This window comes from Carassius gibelio, chromosome B11 (assembly GCF_023724105.1).
Source record: "Carassius gibelio isolate Cgi1373 ecotype wild population from Czech Republic chromosome B11, carGib1.2-hapl.c, whole genome shotgun sequence".
NCBI lineage: Eukaryota > Metazoa > Chordata > Actinopteri > Cypriniformes > Cyprinidae > Carassius > Carassius gibelio.
This window is the reverse complement of record NC_068406.1, coordinates 24,345,355-24,366,016: the sequence shown is the minus strand read 5'-3', so window position 1 is coordinate 24,366,016 and position 20,662 is coordinate 24,345,355. Positions and strand designations below refer to the sequence as shown.

The 20,662-nt window shown below is 38.2% G+C and overlaps 1 protein-coding gene and 2 long non-coding RNA genes across 3 annotated transcripts; 2 read left to right on the top strand and 1 right to left on the bottom strand.

Moving 5' to 3' along the window:
• Positions 1-1,060: 1,060 nt before the first annotated feature.
• LOC127968221 (uncharacterized) lies at positions 1,061-13,056 on the top strand. Its single transcript, XR_008155927.1, has 2 exons — positions 1,061-4,193; positions 12,771-13,056. It is a non-coding gene; the product is annotated as an uncharacterized LOC127968221 (long non-coding RNA).
• Positions 7,178-11,563, top strand: LOC127968222 (uncharacterized). The gene is made up of 3 exons (XR_008155928.1): positions 7,178-8,320; positions 9,174-9,315; positions 10,452-11,563. It is a non-coding gene; the product is annotated as an uncharacterized LOC127968222 (long non-coding RNA).
• A 5,291-nt stretch (positions 13,057-18,347) lies between the features above and the next one.
• Positions 18,348-19,766, bottom strand: LOC127968644 (putative claudin-24). Its single transcript, XM_052569957.1, has one exon. The coding sequence runs from the start codon at positions 19,449-19,451 to the stop codon at positions 18,780-18,782; it is 672 nt and encodes a 223-aa protein (XP_052425917.1). The 5' UTR covers positions 19,452-19,766; the 3' UTR covers positions 18,348-18,779.
• Between the last annotated feature and the right edge of the window lie 896 nt (positions 19,767-20,662).

Sequence of the window (20,662 nt, the reverse complement as noted above, 5' to 3'; positions counted from 1 at the left end):
AAGGGCTATAAAGATCCCATTTCTAATAAGTAGAAAAATAGAATAGTCAGTTCTTATCAGGGACGTCCCATATTATATGCACACATCATATCAAACCATTTTACTGCAGCATTTTTGAGATATGGGTCCAAATGGTGATTTGGAGGGCTGTAAAGACATAATTTCTAATAAGTAGAAAAAAACAATGGTCAGTTCTTATAAAGGACATGCCATACTATATGCACACCTCATATCAAACCATTTTACTGCAGCATTTTCAAGATATGGGACATTATTACACTTTAAATGGCTGTAAAGATCCCATTTCTAATAAGTAGAAAAAAACAATGGTCAGTTCTTATCAGGGATGTCACATACTATATGCACACCTCATATCAAACCATTTTACTGCAGCATTTTCGAGATATGGGACATTATTACATTTTAAATGGCTGTAAAGATCCCATTTCTAATAAGTAGAAAAAAGCAACAGTCAGTTCTTATCAGGGATGTCCCATACTATATGCACACCTCATATCAAACCATTTTACTGCAGCATTTTCAAGATATGGGACATTATTACAATTTAAAGGGTCATAAAGATCCCATTTCTAATAATTAGAAAAAAACAAAAGTGAGTTCTTATCAGGGACATCCCATACTATATGCACACCTCATATCAAACCATTTTACTGCAGCATTTTCGAGATATGGGACATTATTAAACTTTAAATGGCTGTAAAGATCCCATTTCTAATAAGTAGAAAAAAGCAACAGTCAGTTCTTATCAGGGATGTCCCATACTATATGCACACCTCATATCAAACCATTTTACTGCAGCATTTTTGAGATATGGGTCCAAATGGTGATTTGGAGGGCTATAAAGGCATAATTTCTAATAAGTAGAAAAAAGCAACAGTCAGTTCTTATCAGGGACCTCCCACACTATATGCACACCTCATATCAAACTATTTTACTGCAGCATTTTCAAGATATGGGACATTATTACACTTTAAAGGGCTATAAAGATCCCATTTCTAATAAGTAGAAAAAAACAATGGTCAGTTCTAATAAAGGACATGCCATACTATATGCACACCTCATATCAAACCATTTTACTGCAGCATTTTTGAGATATGGGTCCAAATGGTGATTTGTAGGGCTATAAAGACATCATTTCTAATAAGTAGAAAAAAACAATGGTCAGTTCTTATAAAGGACATCCCATACTATATGCACACCTCATATCAAACCCTTTTACTGCAGCATTTTTGAGATATGGGACATTATTACACTTTAAAGGGCTATAAAGATCCCATTTCTAATAAGTAGAAAAAAACAAAAGTCAGTTCTTATCAGGGACCTCCCACACTATATGCACACCTCATATCAAGCCATTTTACTGCAGCATTTTCGAGATATGGGACATTATTACACTTTAAATGGCTGTAAAGATCCCATTTCTAATAAGTAGAAAAAAGCAACAGTCAGTTCTTATCAGGGATGTCCCATACTATATGCACACCTCATATCAAACCATTTTACTGCAGCATTTTTGAGATATGGGACATTATTACACTTTAAATGGCTGTAAAGATCCCATTTCTAATAAGTAGAAAAAAGCAACAGTCAGTTCTTATCAGGGATGTCCCATACTATATGCACACCTCATATCAAACCATTTTACTGCAGCATTTTCGAGATATGGGACATTATTACACTTTAAAGGGCTATAAAGATCCCATTTCTAATAAGTAGAAAAAAACAATGGTCAGTTCTTATAAAGGATATGCCATAGTATATGCACACCTCATATCAAACCATTTTACTGCAGCATTTTTGAGATATGGGTCCAAATGGTGATTTGGAGGGCTATAAAGGCATCATTTCTAATAAGTAGAAAAAAAACAATGGTCAGTTCTTATAAAGGACATCCCATACTATATGCACACCTCATATCAAACCCTTTTACTGCAGCATTTTTGAGATATGGGACATTATTACACTTTAAAGGGCTATAAAGATCCCATTTCTAATAAGTAGAAAAAAACAACAGTCAGTTCTTATCAGGGACCTCCCACACTATATGCACACCTCATATCAAACCATTTTACTGCAGCATTTTTGAGATATGGGTCCAAATGGTGATTTAGAGTGCTACAAAGACCCCATTTCTAATAAGTAGAAAAAAGAATAGTCAGTTCTTATCAGGGACGTCCCATACTATATGCACACCTCATATCAAACCATTTTACTGCAGCATTTTTGAGATATGGGTCCATATGGTAATTTAGAGGACTATAAAGACCACATTTCTAATAAGTTGAAAAACAAATGTCAGCTCCTTTAAGGGATGTCCCATACTATATGCACACCTCATATCAAACCATTTTACAGCAGCATTTTCAGATATGGGACTATATGGTGATTCTTTGGGCTATAAATATCCCATGTCGCTCCCACATTATCTTAAGTGTTCTTAATACCTGTGTATATACAATGTAACTACATGTGTACGTAATATATAACACAGTGTAAGTATACATTGGTATATAGTATCCATGGCTATAATATTTTTGTAACAACCCTCAGAATGGTTTGTGCAAGTACAAATGTATAACAGGACATGTAAATCTACATTTTGTAACAACAATATGTATAAGAGTAATTTGAACCATTTGATCCAGGTGGTGGAGATGGGTGGGTTTAGGGTTCTGTAAAGTGGGAGGAGTTGGTGCACCACTTTAATACCCGTGTACTTACATGGTAACTCCTCAGGAACTGTCGACTTCATTTAAAGTGCAACATTGTGGACACCAACCACATTTTATATGTAAAGCCTAATTTACTTGCCACTGCAGTGTAACATAGGGGTAATTACATAATAAATTGAATATTGCTATTAGTCCTGTTACACATTTGTACTTTCTTACCAATAAATTTTATCACCAATGTCCTGTTGCACATTTGTACTTACACATACCATTCAATGGGTTATTACAAATATGTAGTTACACAAACATTAGAGCTATAGATACTATGTACTAATGTGTACTTACACTGTGGTTACATACTACATACACATCTAATTACTAAGTACACAGGTATTAGGGACACAATATAAAGTGGAACCCCCATTTCTAATAAGTTGAAAAAAAAAACAATATTTAGTTTGTATATTGGAGGTGCCATACTATATTCACACCTTATATAAAAAAGTTTTACTGCATTTCTAGCATTTTGCAAAGATGTTTTTCTGTTTTTCTGAAATGTATTCTGTTTCAGAGGCCTAGAAAGACCCCATTTCTAATAAGTAGAAGAATACAATGATCAGTTAGTACATGGGACATCCCACAAGCACACCTTATATAAAACTATTTTACTGAAGTATTTGGTGTATAAAGATATTTTACGATAGCAATTTGGGGTTAAAAATCAAGAAAATCCTCAGAAACTCCAGTTTTGAGAACTATTTCAAATAAGTTTAAAAAAAGGCCATTCCTTCTAAAGTTCCTCCTACATTTTAAGCACACCTAATGTGAAGTCTGTGTACTGTGGCAGTTTGTAGAAGCATGCATTCATATAGAACAAAACACTCAAATACATTTTAATATTTCCTAATTTTTTGCAACCTATAGAAATGTTTTTTTTCAAATACTTAAAAGAAATAATGGCCTTTTCTTACAAAGTAGCTCATATTCTATCTGCACAGATAATCTGAAGTCTGTGTACTTTGGCAGTTTGTTGCATACATCCAAATTTAAAAATATTATATATTATATATATATATCAGACTTCAGACTATCTGTGCTGATAGAATATGAGCTACTTTATATATATATTATAGACTGGATATTTTTTCCCCAGTTTTGAGGTTTATATAAACATCAGGTTAAATACATACAGTAGATAAAAATAATGGCCTTTGCATGCAAGGCACTCCCTATTCTTTCAGCAAATATGAAGTCACACACACTTGTCTGTCACACTATACTTCACACACTTTCTAAACACCAAATATGGAGTCTTTGCTCTGTGAAAGTTTAGAGTAGCTTGCATTCAATGGATGAATGGATCATAGCGTATCCCCAGTCTTGTTTCTGGAAATCTCACTTAAAGTTCAGTTCCAACCCTAATCTAATTAAGAGTCAGGAACAATTCATAGTTACAGAAAGGTTTGCTGGAGCAGGATTGACACTGAACTCTGCACGAAGGTAGTATTATTATGTGCCTTTTAAAAATAGTAAGTGTTCCTACTTATGTAGTTAAATAGCATTTTGTTGAATTAGAATACATGTAAGTCCAAACTGCCAAAGTACCCAGATTTTATTTTAGCTGTGCTAATAAAGTAGGAGGTGCCTGTCATGATTCTGCCCTCGTGTCCTTGATTTTTCCTAGTCTTGAGGCAGGATCATGACAGACCCATGTTTTGTGTACAAGCGCATGGCCTTGTCTTTGGGCCATGTGCTTGTGTTGTCTCGTTCCCTTGCCCCGCCCCCCTTGTTAACCTAGTCGTGTCTTGATTGTCCTATCTGTAACACCTGTCGTGTCTTGATTAGTACCCCTATTTAGATCTCCTAGTGTGCTCTGTCTTGCGTCGGTTCATTGTCATTGTGATTGTACCTCAACTGAGTTCTACAATTGTGATTGTGTGTGAGATTGTGCTGTACCCGCTGAAGTCCTTGTATTACCGTGAGTGTTTATAGTTAGTATTTAGAGTCCTTGTTTATCTTGTCAGTCCAGTCCTGTTTTAGTTATTTAGTCTTTACCTTGCTCCGTGTTTTCCCCCTCGTGGGTTTTGTTTTCCCCTTTTTGTAATAAACCCTTTGTTTGAGAATCCCTGTCTGCACCTGAGTTCCTCCCTGCCAAAACCGTGACAGAATGAACCGACCACAAAGGAACTCAGCAGACAGGAGGCAATGCTGGATGGCATCAGCCAGCCAGCGAGATTGTTTTGAGGGCTCTCGCCTTGTGGTGTTCCGGGGGACCAGGGGAGGTCGTTCCGGAGCGAGCGGGCGAGAGAAGGAGCCCCAGAGGTCCCCACCTACCCAGCTGCCCACGGTCCCAGAGGGTCGTGTCCTGGCCGTGGCAACCCTGGGGGATCAGGCAAGCCCCTCCCAGAGTCCTGAGGTGCCCTCCACAGCCAGCAGTCTCCCCATGAAACGAGGGAGACGGTTTTCATGGGAGTCAACTTCTGAGTCTTCGGCGTCCGAGACTGCCCTGCCCGAGACCAAACTCCCCCAACCCGCCTCTGACCCAGCTGTGGCCTCTGCACCGCGCCCAAGGAGGAAGAGGAGGAAGAGGGGGCCTGCCGGTCCTGTGACCCTGTCTCCTCCCGTGCCAGCAGCGGAGAGCGCTGGCGTGCCCGTGCCAGCAGTGGAGAGCGCTGGCGTGCCCGTGCCAGCAGCGGAGAGCGCTGGCGTGCCCGTGCCAGCAGCGGAGAGCGCTGGCGTGCCCGTGCCAGCAGCGGAGAGCGTGCCCGTGCCAGCAGCGGTGGGCGTGCCCGTGCCAGCAGCGGAGAGCGCTGGCGTGCCCGACCCAGCAGCGGTGAGCGTGCCCGAGCCAGCAGCGGAGAGAGCTGGCGTGCCCGTGCCAGCAGCGGTGAGAGCTGGCGTGCCCGTGCCAGCAGCGGTGAGCGCTGGCGTGCCCGTGCCAGCAGCGGAGAGAGCTGGCGTGCCCGTGCCAGCAGCGGTGAGCGCTGGCGTGCCCGAGCCAGCAGCGGTGAGCGTGTCCGAGCCAGCAGCGGAGAGCGCTGGCGTGCCCGAGCCAGCAGCGGTGAGCGCTGGCGTGCCCGAGCCGGCAAAGAAGAGGGCAGTATGCAAGTCGGCAGTCGTGAGAGCGCAGGAGAGTGCCGCGGCCGACTCTGCAGCAAAGACTTTAGTACAGTGTGTCTCATCTCGTAAGGAGATGCCAATTGTCTTAGCGGCTAAAGCCTTTTCTGATTATTTGTCTAGTCTTGTCCGTATCCTAGAAGTCCCCGTCAGTCCTGTCTTTTCCCCAGACCCTGTCCCTAGAAGTCCCGAGTGTCCAGCCGTGTTCTCCCCGTGTCCTGTTGTCCCCCCGAGCCCAGTAGATGTTGTCTCCCCGTGCCCAGCTGATGTTGTCATGAGTCCCGTTGATGTAGCCCCGTGTCCCGTGGATGTAGCCCCGTGTCCCGTGAGTGTTTCCCCGTGTCCCGTGAGTGTTGCCCCGTGTCCAGCTGATATTGTCCCGTGTCCAGTAGATGTTGTTCCCCCGTGTCCAGCTGTTGTCCCCCCGTGTCCAGCTGTCGTCTCCCCGCGTCCCGTAAGTCTTGCCCCGCGTCCCGTAAGTGTTGCCCCGTGTCCCTTGTCTGCTCCTATCATGTCCCCTGTCAGTTGTCCCGAGACCCCTCCCCGCCCCTCACCACCCAGACCTGCCCGTACCCCCCCTCATCAGCCTTCGTCCTGTCCTACTAAAATTCCTACCCCACCCACCCGCCCTGGTCTGTCCCCCATGAACTTTGTGGTCCCGCCCCCTCCCCTTCCCTGTTTGTTTTTTTTGATTTGTCACCCTAACCCTGCCGTTGTGTACTCATGTTTGCCTTTGTTGTTATTTGTCATGTCCTGTTGGTTTGTGTCTGTGTCCCAGTCTGTCATGTCAGTCATGTCCCGTGTTTGATGTTCCCTTGAGGAGCGTCTGGAAGCCGCTCCTTAAGGGAGGGGTTCTGTCATGATTCTGCCCTCGTGTCCTTGATTTTTCCTAGTCTTGAGGCAGGATCATGACAGACCCATGTTTTGTGTACAAGCGCATGGCCTTGTCTTTGGGCCATGTGCTTGTGTTGTCTCGTTCCCTTGCCCCGCCCCCCTTGTTAACCTAGTCGTGTCTTGATTGTCCTATCTGTAACACCTGTCGTGTCTTGATTAGTACCCCTATTTAGATCTCCTAGTGTGCTCTGTCTTGCGTCGGTTCATTGTCATTGTGATTGTACCTCAACTGAGTTCTACAATTGTGATTGTGTGTGAGATTGTGCTGTACCCGCTGAAGTCCTTGTATTACCGTGAGTGTTTATAGTTAGTATTTAGAGTCCTTGTTTATCTTGTCAGTCCAGTCCTGTTTTAGTTATTTAGTCTTTACCTTGCTCCGTGTTTTCCCCCTCGTGGGTTTTGTTTTCCCCTTTTTGTAATAAACCCTTTGTTTGAGAATCCCTGTCTGCACCTGAGTTCCTCCCTGCCAAAACCGTGACAGTGCCTTGCATGAAATGGGCATCGTTTTCCTCTACTTTTATAAGCTGACATTTCTACATGTCTCAAAGTTATGCAAAGTCTCAGAACTGACTCTGAATGCATGCAGTTCCAGATTGGTAAACTGAAATGTTTTTTATAATGGCTGCACATATTTGGTGATGTCCCTTATGACAATTGTTTATTATTATTATTATTATTATTGGAATAGATAAATGTAATGTTTTATAACTCTATATGTGAAATACTTGCTAGCTCTTAAAAAAACCATACAGTAAAATGTTTTCCATGGATTTACTCATAGATTTTAGAAAACATTACATTTCTCTATGAGCCTCTGAAGTGAATATACCCTTTATCTTTATAGCCCCCTAAAGCACAATATAGGTCCATATCTCATTAATGTTGCAGTAGACTGGGTTTTATATCAAACCATTATGTGTGCATATAGTATGGGATGTCCCTTATGAGAACTGACCATTGTTTTTTTCTACTTATTAGAAATGGGATCTTTAAAGCCCGTTAAAGTGTAATAATGTCCCATATCTCAAAAGTCCTGCAGTAAAATGGTTTGATATGAGGTGTGCATATAGTATGGGACGTCCCTGATAAGAACTGACCATTGTTTTTTTCTACTTATTAGAAATTACGTCTTTATAGCCCTCCAAATCACCATTTGGACCCATATCTCGAAAATGCTGCAGTAAAATGGTTTGATATGAGGTGTGCATATAGTATGGGAGGTCCCTGATAAGAATTGACTATTCTTTTTTTCTACTTATTACAAATGGGATCTTTATAGCCATTTAAAGTGTAATAATGTCCCGTATCTTGAAAATGCTGCAGTAAAATGGTTTGATATGAGGTGTGCATATAGTATGGGACGTCCCTGATAAGAACTGACTATTGTTTTTTTCTACTTATTAGAAATGGTGTCTTTATAGCCCTCTAAATCATTGTATTGTCCCATATCTGAAAAATGCTGCAGTAAAATGAGATGTGCATATAGTATGGGACATCCCAGATAAGAACTGACTGTTGTTTTTTTCTACTTATTAGAAATGGGATCTTTACAGCCATTTAAAGTGTAATAATGTCCCATATCTCGAAAATGCTGCAGTAAAATGGTTTGATATGAGGTGTGCATATAGTATGGGATGTCCTTTATAAGAACTGACCATTGTTTTTTTCTACTTATTAGAAATGATGTCTTTATAGCCCTCCAAATCACCATTTGGACCCATATCTCGAAAATGCTGCAGTAAAATGGTTTGATATGAGGTGTGCATATAGTATGGGAGGTCCCTGATAAGAATTGACTATTCTTTTTTTCTACTTATTAGAAATGGGATCTTTAAAGCCCGTTAAAGTGTAATAATGTCCCATATCTCAAAAGTCCTGCAGTAAAATGGTTTGATATGAGGTGTGCATATAGTATGGGACGTCCCTGATAAGAACTGACCATTGTTTTTTTCTACTTATTAGAAATTACGTCTTTATAGCCCTCCAAATCACCATTTGGACCCATATCTCGAAAATGCTGCAGTAAAATGGTTTGATATGAGGTGTGCATATAGTATGGGAGGTCCCTGATAAGAATTGACTATTCTTTTTTTCTACTTATTAGAAATGGGATCTTTAAAGCCCGTTAAAGTGTAATAATGTCCCATATCTCAAAAGTCCTGCAGTAAAATGGTTTGAAATGAGGTGTGCATATAGTATGGGACGTCCCTGATAAGAACTGACCATTGTTTTTTTCTACTTATTAGAAATTACGTCTTTATAGCCCTCCAAATCACCATTTGGACCCATATCTCGAAAATGCTGCAGTAAAATGGTTTGATATGAGGTGTGCATATAGTATGGGAGGTCCCTGATAAGAATTGACTATTCTTTTTTTTCTACTTATTACAAATTGGATCTTTATAGCCCTTTAAAGTGTAATAATGTCCCATATCTTGAAAATGCTGCAGTAAAATGGTTTGATATGAGGTGTGCATATAGTATGGGACATCCCTGATAAGAACTGACCATTGTTTTTTTCTACTTATTAGAAATGGGATCTTTACAGCCATTTAAAGTGTAATAATGTCCCGTATCTTGAAAATGCTGCAGTAAAATGGTTTGATATGAGGTGTGCATATAGTATGGGACGTCCCTGATAAGAACTGACTATTGTTTTTTTCTACTTATTAGAAATGGTGTCTTCATAGCCCTCTAAATCATTGTATTGTCCCATATCTGAAAAATGCTGCAGTAAAATGGTTTGAAATGAGGTGTGCATATAGTATGGGACATCCCAGATAAGAACTGACTGTTGTTTTTTTCTACTTATTAGAAATGGGATCTTTACAGCCATTTAAAGTGTAATAATGTCCCATATCTCGAAAATGCTGCAGTAAAATGGTTTGATATGAGGTGTGCATATAGTATGGGATGTCCTTTATAAGAACTGACCATTGTTTTTTTCTACTTATTAGAAATGATGTCTTTATAGCCCTCCAAATCACCATTTGGACCCATATCTTGAAAATGCTACAGTAAAATGGTTTGATATGAGGTGTGCATATAGTATGGGAGGTCCCTGATAAGAATTGACTATTCTTTTTTTCTACTTATTAGAAATGGGATCTTTAAAGCCCGTTAAAGTGTAATAATGTCCCATATCTCAAAAGTCCTGCAGTAAAATGGTTTGATATGAGGTGTGCATATAGTATGGGACGTCCCTGATAAGAACTGATCATTGTTTTTTTCTACTTATTAGAAATTACGTCTTTATAGCCCTCCAAATCACCATTTGGACCCATATCTCGAAAATGCTGCAGTAAAATGGTTTGATATGAGGTGTGCATATAGTATGGGAGGTCCCTGATAAGAATTGACTATTCTTTTTTTCTACTTATTAGAAATGGGATCTTTAAAGCCCGTTAAAGTGTAATAATGTCCCATATCTCAAAAGTCCTGCAGTAAAATGGTTTGATATGAGGTGTGCATATAGTATGGGACGTCCCTGATAAGAACTGACCATTGTTTTTTTCTACTTATTAGAAATTACGTCTTTATAGCCCTCCAAATCACCATTTGGACCCATATCTCGAAAATGCTGCAGTAAAATGGTTTGATATGAGGTGTGCATATAGTATGGGAGGTCCCTGATAAGAATTGACTATTCTTTTTTTCTACTTATTACAAATGGGATCTTTATAGCCCTTTAAAGTGTAATAATGTCCCATATCTTGAAAATGCTGCAGTAAAATGGTTTGATATGAGGTGTGCATATAGTATGGGACATCCCTGATAAGAACTGACCATTGTTTTTTTCTACTTATTAGAAATGGGATCTTTACAGCCATTTAAAGTATAACAATGTCCCGTATCTTGAAAATGCTGCAGTAAAATGGTTTGATATGAGGTGTGCATATAGTATGGGACGTCCCTGATAAGAACTGACTATTGTTTTTTTCTACTTATTAGAAATGGTGTCTTTATAGCCCTCTAAATCATTGTATTGTCCCATATCTGAAAAATGCTGCAGTAAAATGGTTTGAAATGAGGTGTGCATATAGTATGGGACATCCCAGATAAGAACTGACTGTTGTTTTTTTCTACTTATTAGAAATGGGATCTTTACAGCCATTTAAAGTGTAATAATGTCCCATATCTCGAAAATGCTGCAGTAAAATGGTTTGATAAGAGGTGTGCACATAGTATGGGATGTCCATGATAAGAACTGACTTTTTTTTTTTTTCTACTTATTAGAAATTGGATCTTTACAGCCCTTTATAGTGTAATAATGTCCCGTATCTTAAAAATGCTGCAGTAAAATGGTTTGATATGAGGTGTGCAAATAGTATGGGACATCCCTTATAGGAACAGACCATTGTTTTTTTCTACTTATTAGAAATGGGATCTTTACAGCCATTTAAAGTGTAATAATGTCCCATATCTCGAAAATGCTGCAGTAAAATGGTTTGATATGAGGTGTGCATATAGTATGGCATGTCCTTTATAAGAACTGACCATTGTTTTTTTCTACTTATTAGAAATTATGTCTTTATAGCCCTCCAAATCACCATTTGGACCCATATCTCAAAAATGCTGCAGTAAAATGGTTTGATATGAGGTGTGCATATAGTATGGCATATCCTTTATAAGAACTGACCATTGTTTTTTTCTACTTATTAGAAATGGGGTCTTTATAGCCCTTTAAAGTGTAATAATGTCCCATATCTCAAAAATGCTGCAGTAAAAGGGTTTGATATGAGGTGTGCATATAGTATGGGATGTCCTTTATAAGAACTGACCATTGTTTTTTTCTACTTATTAGAAATGATGTCTTTATAGCCCTCCAAATCACCATTTGGACCCATATCTCAAAAATGCTGCAGTAAAATGGTGTGTGCATATAGTATGGGATGTCCCTGATAAGAACTGACTTTTGTTTTTTTCTACTTATTAGAAATGGGATCTTTATAGCCCTTTAAAGTGTAATAATGTCCCATATCTTGAAAATGCTGCAGTAAAATGGTTTGATATGAGGTGTGCATATAGTATGGGACATCCCTGATAAGAACTGATTGTTGCTTTTTTCTACTTATTAGAAATGGGATCTTTACAGCCATTTAAAGTGTAATAATGTCCCATATCTCGAAAATGCTGCAGTAAAATGGTTTGATATGAGGTGTGCATATAGTATGGCATGTCCTTTATAAGAACTGACCATTGTTTTTTTCTACTTATTAGAAATTATGTCTTTATAGCCCTCCAAATCACCATTTGGACCCATATCTCAAAAATGCTGCAGTAAAATGGTTTGATATGAGGTGTGCATATAGTATGGGACATACCTGATAAGAACTGACTGTTGCTTTTTTCTACTTATTAGAAATGGGATCTTTACAGCCATTTAAAATGTAACAATGTCCCATATCTCGAAAATGCTGCAGTAAAATGGTTTGATATGAGGTGTGCATATAGTATGGGACATCCCTGATAAGAACTGACTGTTGCTTTTTTCTACTTATTAGAAATGGGATCTTTACAGCCATTTAAAATGTAATAATGTCCCATATCTCGAAAATGCTGCAGTAAAATGGTTTCATATGAAGGGTGCATATAGTATGGGACGTCCCTGATAAGAACTGACTATTGTTTTTTTCTACTTATTAGAAATGTTGTCTTTATAGCCCTCTAAATTGCCACATGGACCCATATCTCAAAAATGCTGCAGTAAAATGGTTTGATATGATTTGTGCATATAGTATGGAATGTCCTTTATAAGATCTGACCATTGTTTTTTTCTACTTATTAGAAATGGGATCTTCACAGCCCGTTAAAGTGTAATAATTTCCCATTTCTGGAAAAAGCTGCAGTAAAATGGTTTGATATGAGATGTGCTCATAGTATGGGACGTCACTGATGAGAACTGACTATTATTTTTTTCTACTTATTAGAAATGGGGTCTTTATAGCACTCTAAATTGCCATATGGACCCATATCTCAAACATGCTGCAGTAAAATGCTTTGATATGAGGTTTGCATATAGTTTGGGATGTCCCTTATATGAACTGACCTTTGTTTTTTTTCTAGAAATAGGGTTGTGATGAGTGGGGCGGGGCCGCGAGCCATGAGAACGGAATGAGGCCAGTGGAGTGACTGGAAATGAGCGACGCCTGCTCCACTCACTGGTCTCGCGTCCCGCGGTGGAGATGGAAGGATACAAAAGAGGGGGCGACAACAGTGAACAACGAGAGAGGGCCAGGCCAGGCCATGATTTTAGTTTGTGTTTGGTTTTTGTTTGTAAGCGACAGTCGTCCGTGAAGGGCTGTCGCAGTGTTTTGTGTTTATTTTGTTATTAAAAGCCTTATTTGATTGATGGCCGGTTTCCGCCTCCTTCTTCCTGTGGATAAAAAGTTTTGTACTCCGCTATAGGGGTCTTTATAGCCCTCTTAATCGCCATATGGACCCATATCTCAAAAATGCTTTAGCAAAATGATTTTTTGTGTATATAGTATGGGACGTCCCTGATAAGAACTGACCATTGTTTTTTTTCTATTTATTAGAAATATGATCTTTATAACCCTTTAAAGTGTAATAATGTCCCATATCTCAAAAATGCTGTTGTACAATGGTTTGATATGAAGTTTGCATATAGTATGCGAAGTCCCTTATAAGAACTGACCATTGTTTTTTTTCTACTTGTTAGAAATGGGATCTTTAAAGACTTGTAAAGTGTAATATTATCCTATATCTCTAAAAGTCTCCAGTAAAATGGTTTTATGTGAGGTATGGATATAGTATGGGATGTCTTCTTTAAGAACTGACCTTTAATTGCTTCTTTCTCATCATAAAAAAGTGTCTTCTAAATCAATGAATGTCCCATATCTCGTTTTCTACTAATAATTGTAATGCTTTGAAAGGCTGAAAATTACAGTAATACAGAGCAGTCAAGGAAAACAATAAGTTACACGAATATTAGAGCAGATGGGCGAAAAAGGTCGTCATAGATCAAATCTGAACGTATAGATGAAAAGCGCTCTGAAAGCGCGTTCCCTCTCTGTTGTTCCTGCTATTGCCGTAATTATAGTAATACACGCGCATATAAATTTCACTCGCGGCTGGCTTGACGGTGTTTTTCTGAAGTGCGGCTGGCTTGACCGCAGTCGCTCGAACTAGTGTGAATTCAGGAATTTCGAAAAGCGAGTCAGGCATTGTAGACTTCAACCAGCTTTCCGTAAAACAAAGCAAAGATGCTTCACGAAATTCATTACAGTACCTTGTGTGTGATCTTATCATGTCCATTTTGTTATTCAGAGAACGCAGATTACTGAAGACGATTGACGGCAGCGGTGGTTTTTTAAATCTCCTTCGCAATCGGCTCCGAATTCCTCCTCTTCTTCCTCTTTTCTTTCGTTTTGTTCTCACCAGCTCACGTGGAACATTTTCAAACAGATTCTTATATTGGCCTGTTATCGATTCTTGAGTTGTCTTAAAGTTTAGCTCCAGCAACATCTCCCGAGTGTAGAGGCGTGCACCCATCGTGACACCGCATGTGTTTGGGGTTTCACATGCAGTCAAACATTGCATTGTCAAACATAGTCCATAGCAACTGATCATCCAAAAAATCCAAATCAAGAGTACGTTTTTCTTAGCCTTCATCTTTCCCCTACAAGTCCCTACCCGGACTTACTTGACATTAGACAAACAAACAAACCGAAAACATAGTATACTGAAACGCAGTGCAGCCGCTGAGCAGCGCACCGGAAGCGTATTGCGCTTGTATATAGTATATACAGTTATGTATATAGTAAAAGAATTATAATAATATCAATCCGCAAATCAAAACAATTTCTTTTTTTTATTTTGCAATCTGTTATTATTAAATTTTTTTAGGATTTTGTTTTAAGCAAAAATAACATTTAAAATCCAATATGAGTTTATATTAGTTTGATTTTGTCAGCTATCTTTGTCTGAGTTGCAAGGTGTAAGGTCCAGTGTTGGGATGGTTACTTTGGAAATGTTATAGGTTACAGATTACAAATTACCTTATTTAAAATGTAATATGTAGTGGCACTGTTTCAAGTGACTTTAAATAATGTAACTGATTACATTTGATTACTTTTTGATTACTTTTCTAAATTTCTATTGTTTTCAAATGTTGATTATTTTGAATCATTTAAAGCAGACAGGGTTAATGTTACAGTGGTACTCAACACTGATCACTCTCAGATTTCAGAATCCTTCTTCACTTCAATTAAGACTATAATTTAATTGTAAAGTACAACCACCTAAAAATAGGACTTTAGCAGCTCTTTTTACTTTGCAATATTTTTTAGGTTAAATATAGATTTAAAATCATAAGATATAGCTTAATAGCTATGATACTGTTTTTGAAATCACATCTTTGCATAGCTATGACAGGAAACATTGGCATCTAACAATGCCTTGAAAAAACGGCAGTTAATCTAAAAATAAAATAAATAAATAATAATTTACATAAACCAAAATAGGAAATAAAACTGTTATGGAATAAGCATGTCTTATTCTGTTTCTTCAACTCCAGAAACATTGGTGTCTCATATTTTAAATATGTATATGTGTGAAAATATTCAAATGTAACTCCCTTTGTAATCATTAAGTACATAGCGGGTTCGCGAATCATTTGAGCCAGTTTGGGGATCGCGAATCATTTGAATCAATTCGAGAGTTCGGAGAGGGTGCGCGAATCATTTGAATCAGTTCGGGAGTTCGTATCGGGTTCGCGAATCATTTGCGTCAGTTTGGGGATCGCGAATCATTTGAATCAGTTTGGGAGTTCGTAGGGGGTTCGCGAATCATTTGAGTCAATTCGGGAGTTCAAAGCGGGTTCGCGAATCATTTGAGTCAGTTTGGGGTTCGCGAATCATTTGAGTCAGTTCGGCAGTTCGGAGCGGCTTCGCGGATCATTTGAATCAATTCGAGAGTTCGGAGCGGGTGCGCGAATCATTTGAGTCATTATTGGGCTCGCGAATCATTTGAATCAGTTAGGGAGTTCGACAGTAGATGACTAACAGTACATGTACTAACAACATTGAGGATAATGAAGAAAGGGAGCATAAAAAAATACAAATAAATAAACAAAAAACACTAATAAAAACACACACACACATACAAAAAGACTAAATTCCTCAAAGACAAGCAGACACAAGAGCAGACAATACAGTATTCCTACTACTTCAAGGATTTCTATTTCCTTACTTTTTTCTTTTTTCTCTCTTCATAAGTTTAATAACCAATTTTTTTTATTTTTTATTGAAGATTTAAAATGATAATAGAGCTCAACAGTTTAAGGTTTAAAGGACAGCTGCAGAGTATAGGAAAGAGTACTTTCCCACACAGCTCTTAAAGCAGCAAGGCCTGTAATCTGTGGAACTCCCCCTGGTGCAATAATTGTGCTTATCATTAATTTTTGAAAAGTAATCACATAAATATTTGGGTGCCAGATAATTTCTTATCTTATAAACTAAACACAGTTTAAGTTGAGAAACCCTCTCCTCCACTCCGAGACTTGAGAAATGGTTAGGAAGAACATGAGTTCTAGGATGTAATTTAAGGATGTAATTTAAGGTTGGCGAATCATTTGAGTCAGTTTTTTCTAAGAGTGTGTTGTCATTACGTTCACCTTAGAGATTGAAAATGTTTCTTTTTTGAGACCCCAGGAGCCCAAATTCAGACCCAGAACAATAAAATCCACAGAAGAGGTGGGAGTTCAAAGGAGGAATCTTTATATTACCAAACTACAGTGAGAGGAAGAGTAGATAAGTCATGATCTGCAAGATTAACCACAATCTGATGTGATTCGACCACCTCAGAGAAAACCATGTTGAGCTGCTGCAAGAGCTTTAGAAGCTCAGCAGCTGTGGTCAAAGAGTTCTCGTGTGTTCTGATTGGTGGATGATGATGATGATGAGATGATAAAGACTAGAGCAATCAAATAGTGAGAGAGTGATCTGCTCACATGGTTATGTTCGTGGATGTTTCGACGTGGAAAGCAGTTTGGAATGGAAATATTGATATTTTATTTGTTAACAACATACTTTTCCTACCTTTTGGGCCACTTAAAGAACTGATTTGAGTCATTTTGGGGTTCGCAAATCATAGCTGTATATGGATAAGCATTTTTAACTAATTTAGTAGCTAGTTCTAATTACGTTTCCCAAGCGTGTTTAGGTGTGATATGTGAACTCGTATTTTTTGCTTTAATGATGTCCCTTTTAACAGTATCAAGTATATTCAAAAACTAAACAAATCGTGCCTAAAATGAGTTCGGAAGTTCAAAGCGGGTTCGCGAATCATTTGAGTCAGATGATATCGAATGATATCGCTGGAGGTCAGATGCAAGCTAATGAAGAAATGCAGTAGCTCTTTCTAAGGGTATTTTTTCAAAACCCTTTTGCACATTTTATTTATGTTCAGTAGTTCTTTCTAGCTCAAGCAAATCCACAAACTAATAAAAGGATTTATTATTAAGGTCGCCTGTTGACTGCTGTATATAAAACCCCTTCAATATAGTTGTTTTTACCTCAGGGGATGAGGGGAGTTATCAAAAAAAAAAAAAAAAAGAATAAAATAGAGTACCGGCACCTCTTTTGGGCCACTTAAAGCACTGAGTGTAATCAATTATTACAATTATTAATATTTCTTATTATTTTCAGTGTTGCGGTTTTATTTGAATTTTTTTTCAGGATTCTTTGATGAATAGAAGGTTCAATTAACAGCATCAGGACTTAAAACCGTTTCAGCACCACAATATATAAAGTGATTTTTTTTAGCTTGAAATATATTGTTAATAAAGAGTTCAAAAGTCTGAGAGGAACATATTTAAAAAAATTTAACCTTGGAAATAAAGTTTGAAAATTCTAAAAAAAAACGATATATAATTCTGTAAAATGAAGATTTTTTTTGTTCATGTAGTACAAACGAATACTAAATGACAGACAGCTCAAAAAATCTGATTAAAAGAGAAAAATGCAAAACATAAATAAATACTGGAAAAGAAAAATTGCGTTTTCACTAGTGATCTGAGACTTTGAGGAATTTTTTAATACTCTTTCTTAATTTATAATCACACTCATAAATGTGTTTTTAAACTATAAAATAAAGCAAATTGCACAATGAAAATTAAAAGACATTTTAGTGAAAACTGTTTTTCCCTACATTTTGTCAGCACAAAACGTTTTAGCTCCTGCTTTTTAGAAGAACAGTTCAGAATATTCGTTTTTATTATAATTTTTTTTAATTACTTCTTTAAAATGATAATATAAGCAAGGGAGGAACACATAAAAATTATAAAGTTGCAAATGTTCACTTTTTAAAAAAATCATTATAATGCAAAATGAAGGTGAAAGATTTTCCACTGATTCTCCATAAGTCCTGAATTAAATATAAACACATTTAGTATAATACATGGATAAAATTGCATTAAAGAAATTTAATGCAAAAAAGAGCATTTTCTCATAGCTCTGAACCCCACTAAATATATTTAGTAAAAGTATTTTAAAATATTATTTCTTAATTCATGAGCCTCACAAGTGATATTAAAATAAATATCCACGTTACAACATATTTTTGTGAAAACTCACAACGTGAGCACAAAAATAAAAAAATGTAGAAACATCGAGACAAGCATTCAGCTGATTTATTGACTGATCATCAACTTTAGTATTTTGACATTTCAGAGAACACAATATCATCTTCCTGTCATTCAACCACTCTCTCTAAAACATAAAAACTCTTGCATCGGTTTTCCAATATGATTTGGATAATTAGCATAAAAATGCCTCTCATATGTTGTCTTGAAAACCTAAGTTGCATTTTCTCTGAAAGTTTGCATCATTTATTTCCACTATTACCAAACTGTGTGGTTTCATTAGAATTACATTCACATGCAGATTTGGGTTTGAGCTTATAAAATGATTCACAAAATGATTTGCAATCAAAAAAATATGAAATCTAATCTTCCCGACAACAGAAAACAGCAGCGTTCTATTTACAATCTTTGAATATATATATGATAATCTCAGTGCAAAGTGCAACCGATAAGTGCATTTCTCAAAAATCTCACACATATTCTGTTCTCCCGTGTGGAGAGCGTTCTGGACGCGTCATCTGAGCTCTGTGTAGCGCTAAGGATTGGTCTAGCGAACACGTTTCGTCTTGCATAAACAAACAAGAAGTGACCAATAAGAAACCAGCCACCAAATGCAAAACCCCAGCCGTCCATCCGAGGAAAAGCCCATCTCCGAACTCCCACCGAGGAACCACGCTTGGCACGCTTTCGTCGAAGAACCGGAGAACCGTCAGATGTGCCACATACGAGACCGGCACGAGACCGAGGACACCAGCGACGATGCAGAAGATCCCGCCGAGCATCTTCAAGGTCCTTCTGGCTTTGACGCTCTCCGTGCATCTGCAGCTGTTCACCAGGTTGATGCCCGGGATGGCGAATAACCCGCCGATCAAACCCGTCGCCACAGTGGTGCACATCAGGATTCGTGCCAGCCGGATGTCCGGTGGCAGACCCAGAAGAGTGTTGTATGGCATGCACTCGGTCATCCCCAGATCCTGAACCACGCAGGTTTCCCACAATCCCAGCTGGAAGCTCTCGGTGGGCAGGAGCTCGGTGGAAAGTGTGAGCCATTGCGGCATCATGAGGGTGACCAGCGAACACAAGCAGGCGGACAGCGAGAAAAACACACCCAGCATCTCCAGAGTCCGTAACACAGGGTCCATGACCAAAGCTCTCCTCCTCCTCCTCCCTGTCTACTAGTTAGTAGACTGAGAAGTGCAGAGAGCTGACAACAATCATCTCTGAATGGGTGGGAAGATCTCTGATTTCTCTCACAAACAACAGCAGCATTCACCCAGTGACCGGAAAAGTTACTTAAAAAATAAACTACAATATGGCATTACCTAGGTGTCCTCCACGTGATAGTCAAAAACATAATATGCTTTAATGTTTACCAAAAGTCTGAACACTGAACTGTCGCACTGTCAGTGCCATAACAGTGTTGGGGTGATGCATTACAAGCATTACAAAAGACATTATTTAATAAAATGGGATTAGATAAGTTATGTTATTTAATGTATTTAATGATTGCAGGTTTGTAGTAATGTATTACTTTACTAATTACTTGAAAAAAGTAATCTGACTACGTAACTCACGTTGAGTTATAATAATAATGTCTTTGCTGCTGACCTTTGATTATCCAGTGCAATCATACTAACAAATGACTAGATAAACTAACAATTGGACTTCATTGTTTTTTGTTGTTGCTGTTGTTGTGTTGAACCTTCTTCTCCTCTGTTCTACAGTAAGCACGTGTTTTTTTAATGTGAAAGGGATTTTAACATTTGCTATATAGAGAAATTCTTATATTTAAAAACAAGTAAGCCCAGCTCATATTAAAAAAGCAATGCAAAAGTAATGTAATGCATTACTCAGTGACTTAATTAGTTACTTTTTTAGGGAGTAACAAAATATTGCAATGCATAACTTTTAAAAGTAACTTTCCCCAAGACTGAATATAACGCCTAATGAATCTGGAGTGGCCAGGTGTTACAAGTTCTCAGAAAACTCCCAGTTCACTAGATGTAATTACGTTGGTATCGCATGATTAAGGGAATTACAACATGGCGTGAACGCACCTTTTGTTTCATATCATAATTGCCGTGAAATTCACACGGGGAAAAGGGAAAATACTTCCAGATAAAGCTCTCCCACGATGCTCAGACAATGGTCCACATGTTCCACAGACTTGAATTAGGTCTTTGATTTAGTTTAGAAGAAGGCTTGATGACTTTCAGTTAACTCAGGATCACAAAGAGCTCAAGAACTTCAAACAACTGACCCTTGTTTGGATGCTATGACATGTCCTTACCAAAATCCAGCGACTAAATTGTCCCAAACAATAATTTCAATCAAACAATTATATATATGTGTA

What these genes read in the sequence shown, in the direction of transcription:
- LOC127968644 (XM_052569957.1), bottom strand. Translation starts at nt 19,451, where the DNA reads ATGGACCCTGTGTTACGGACTCTGGAGATGCTGGGTGTGTTTTTCTCG.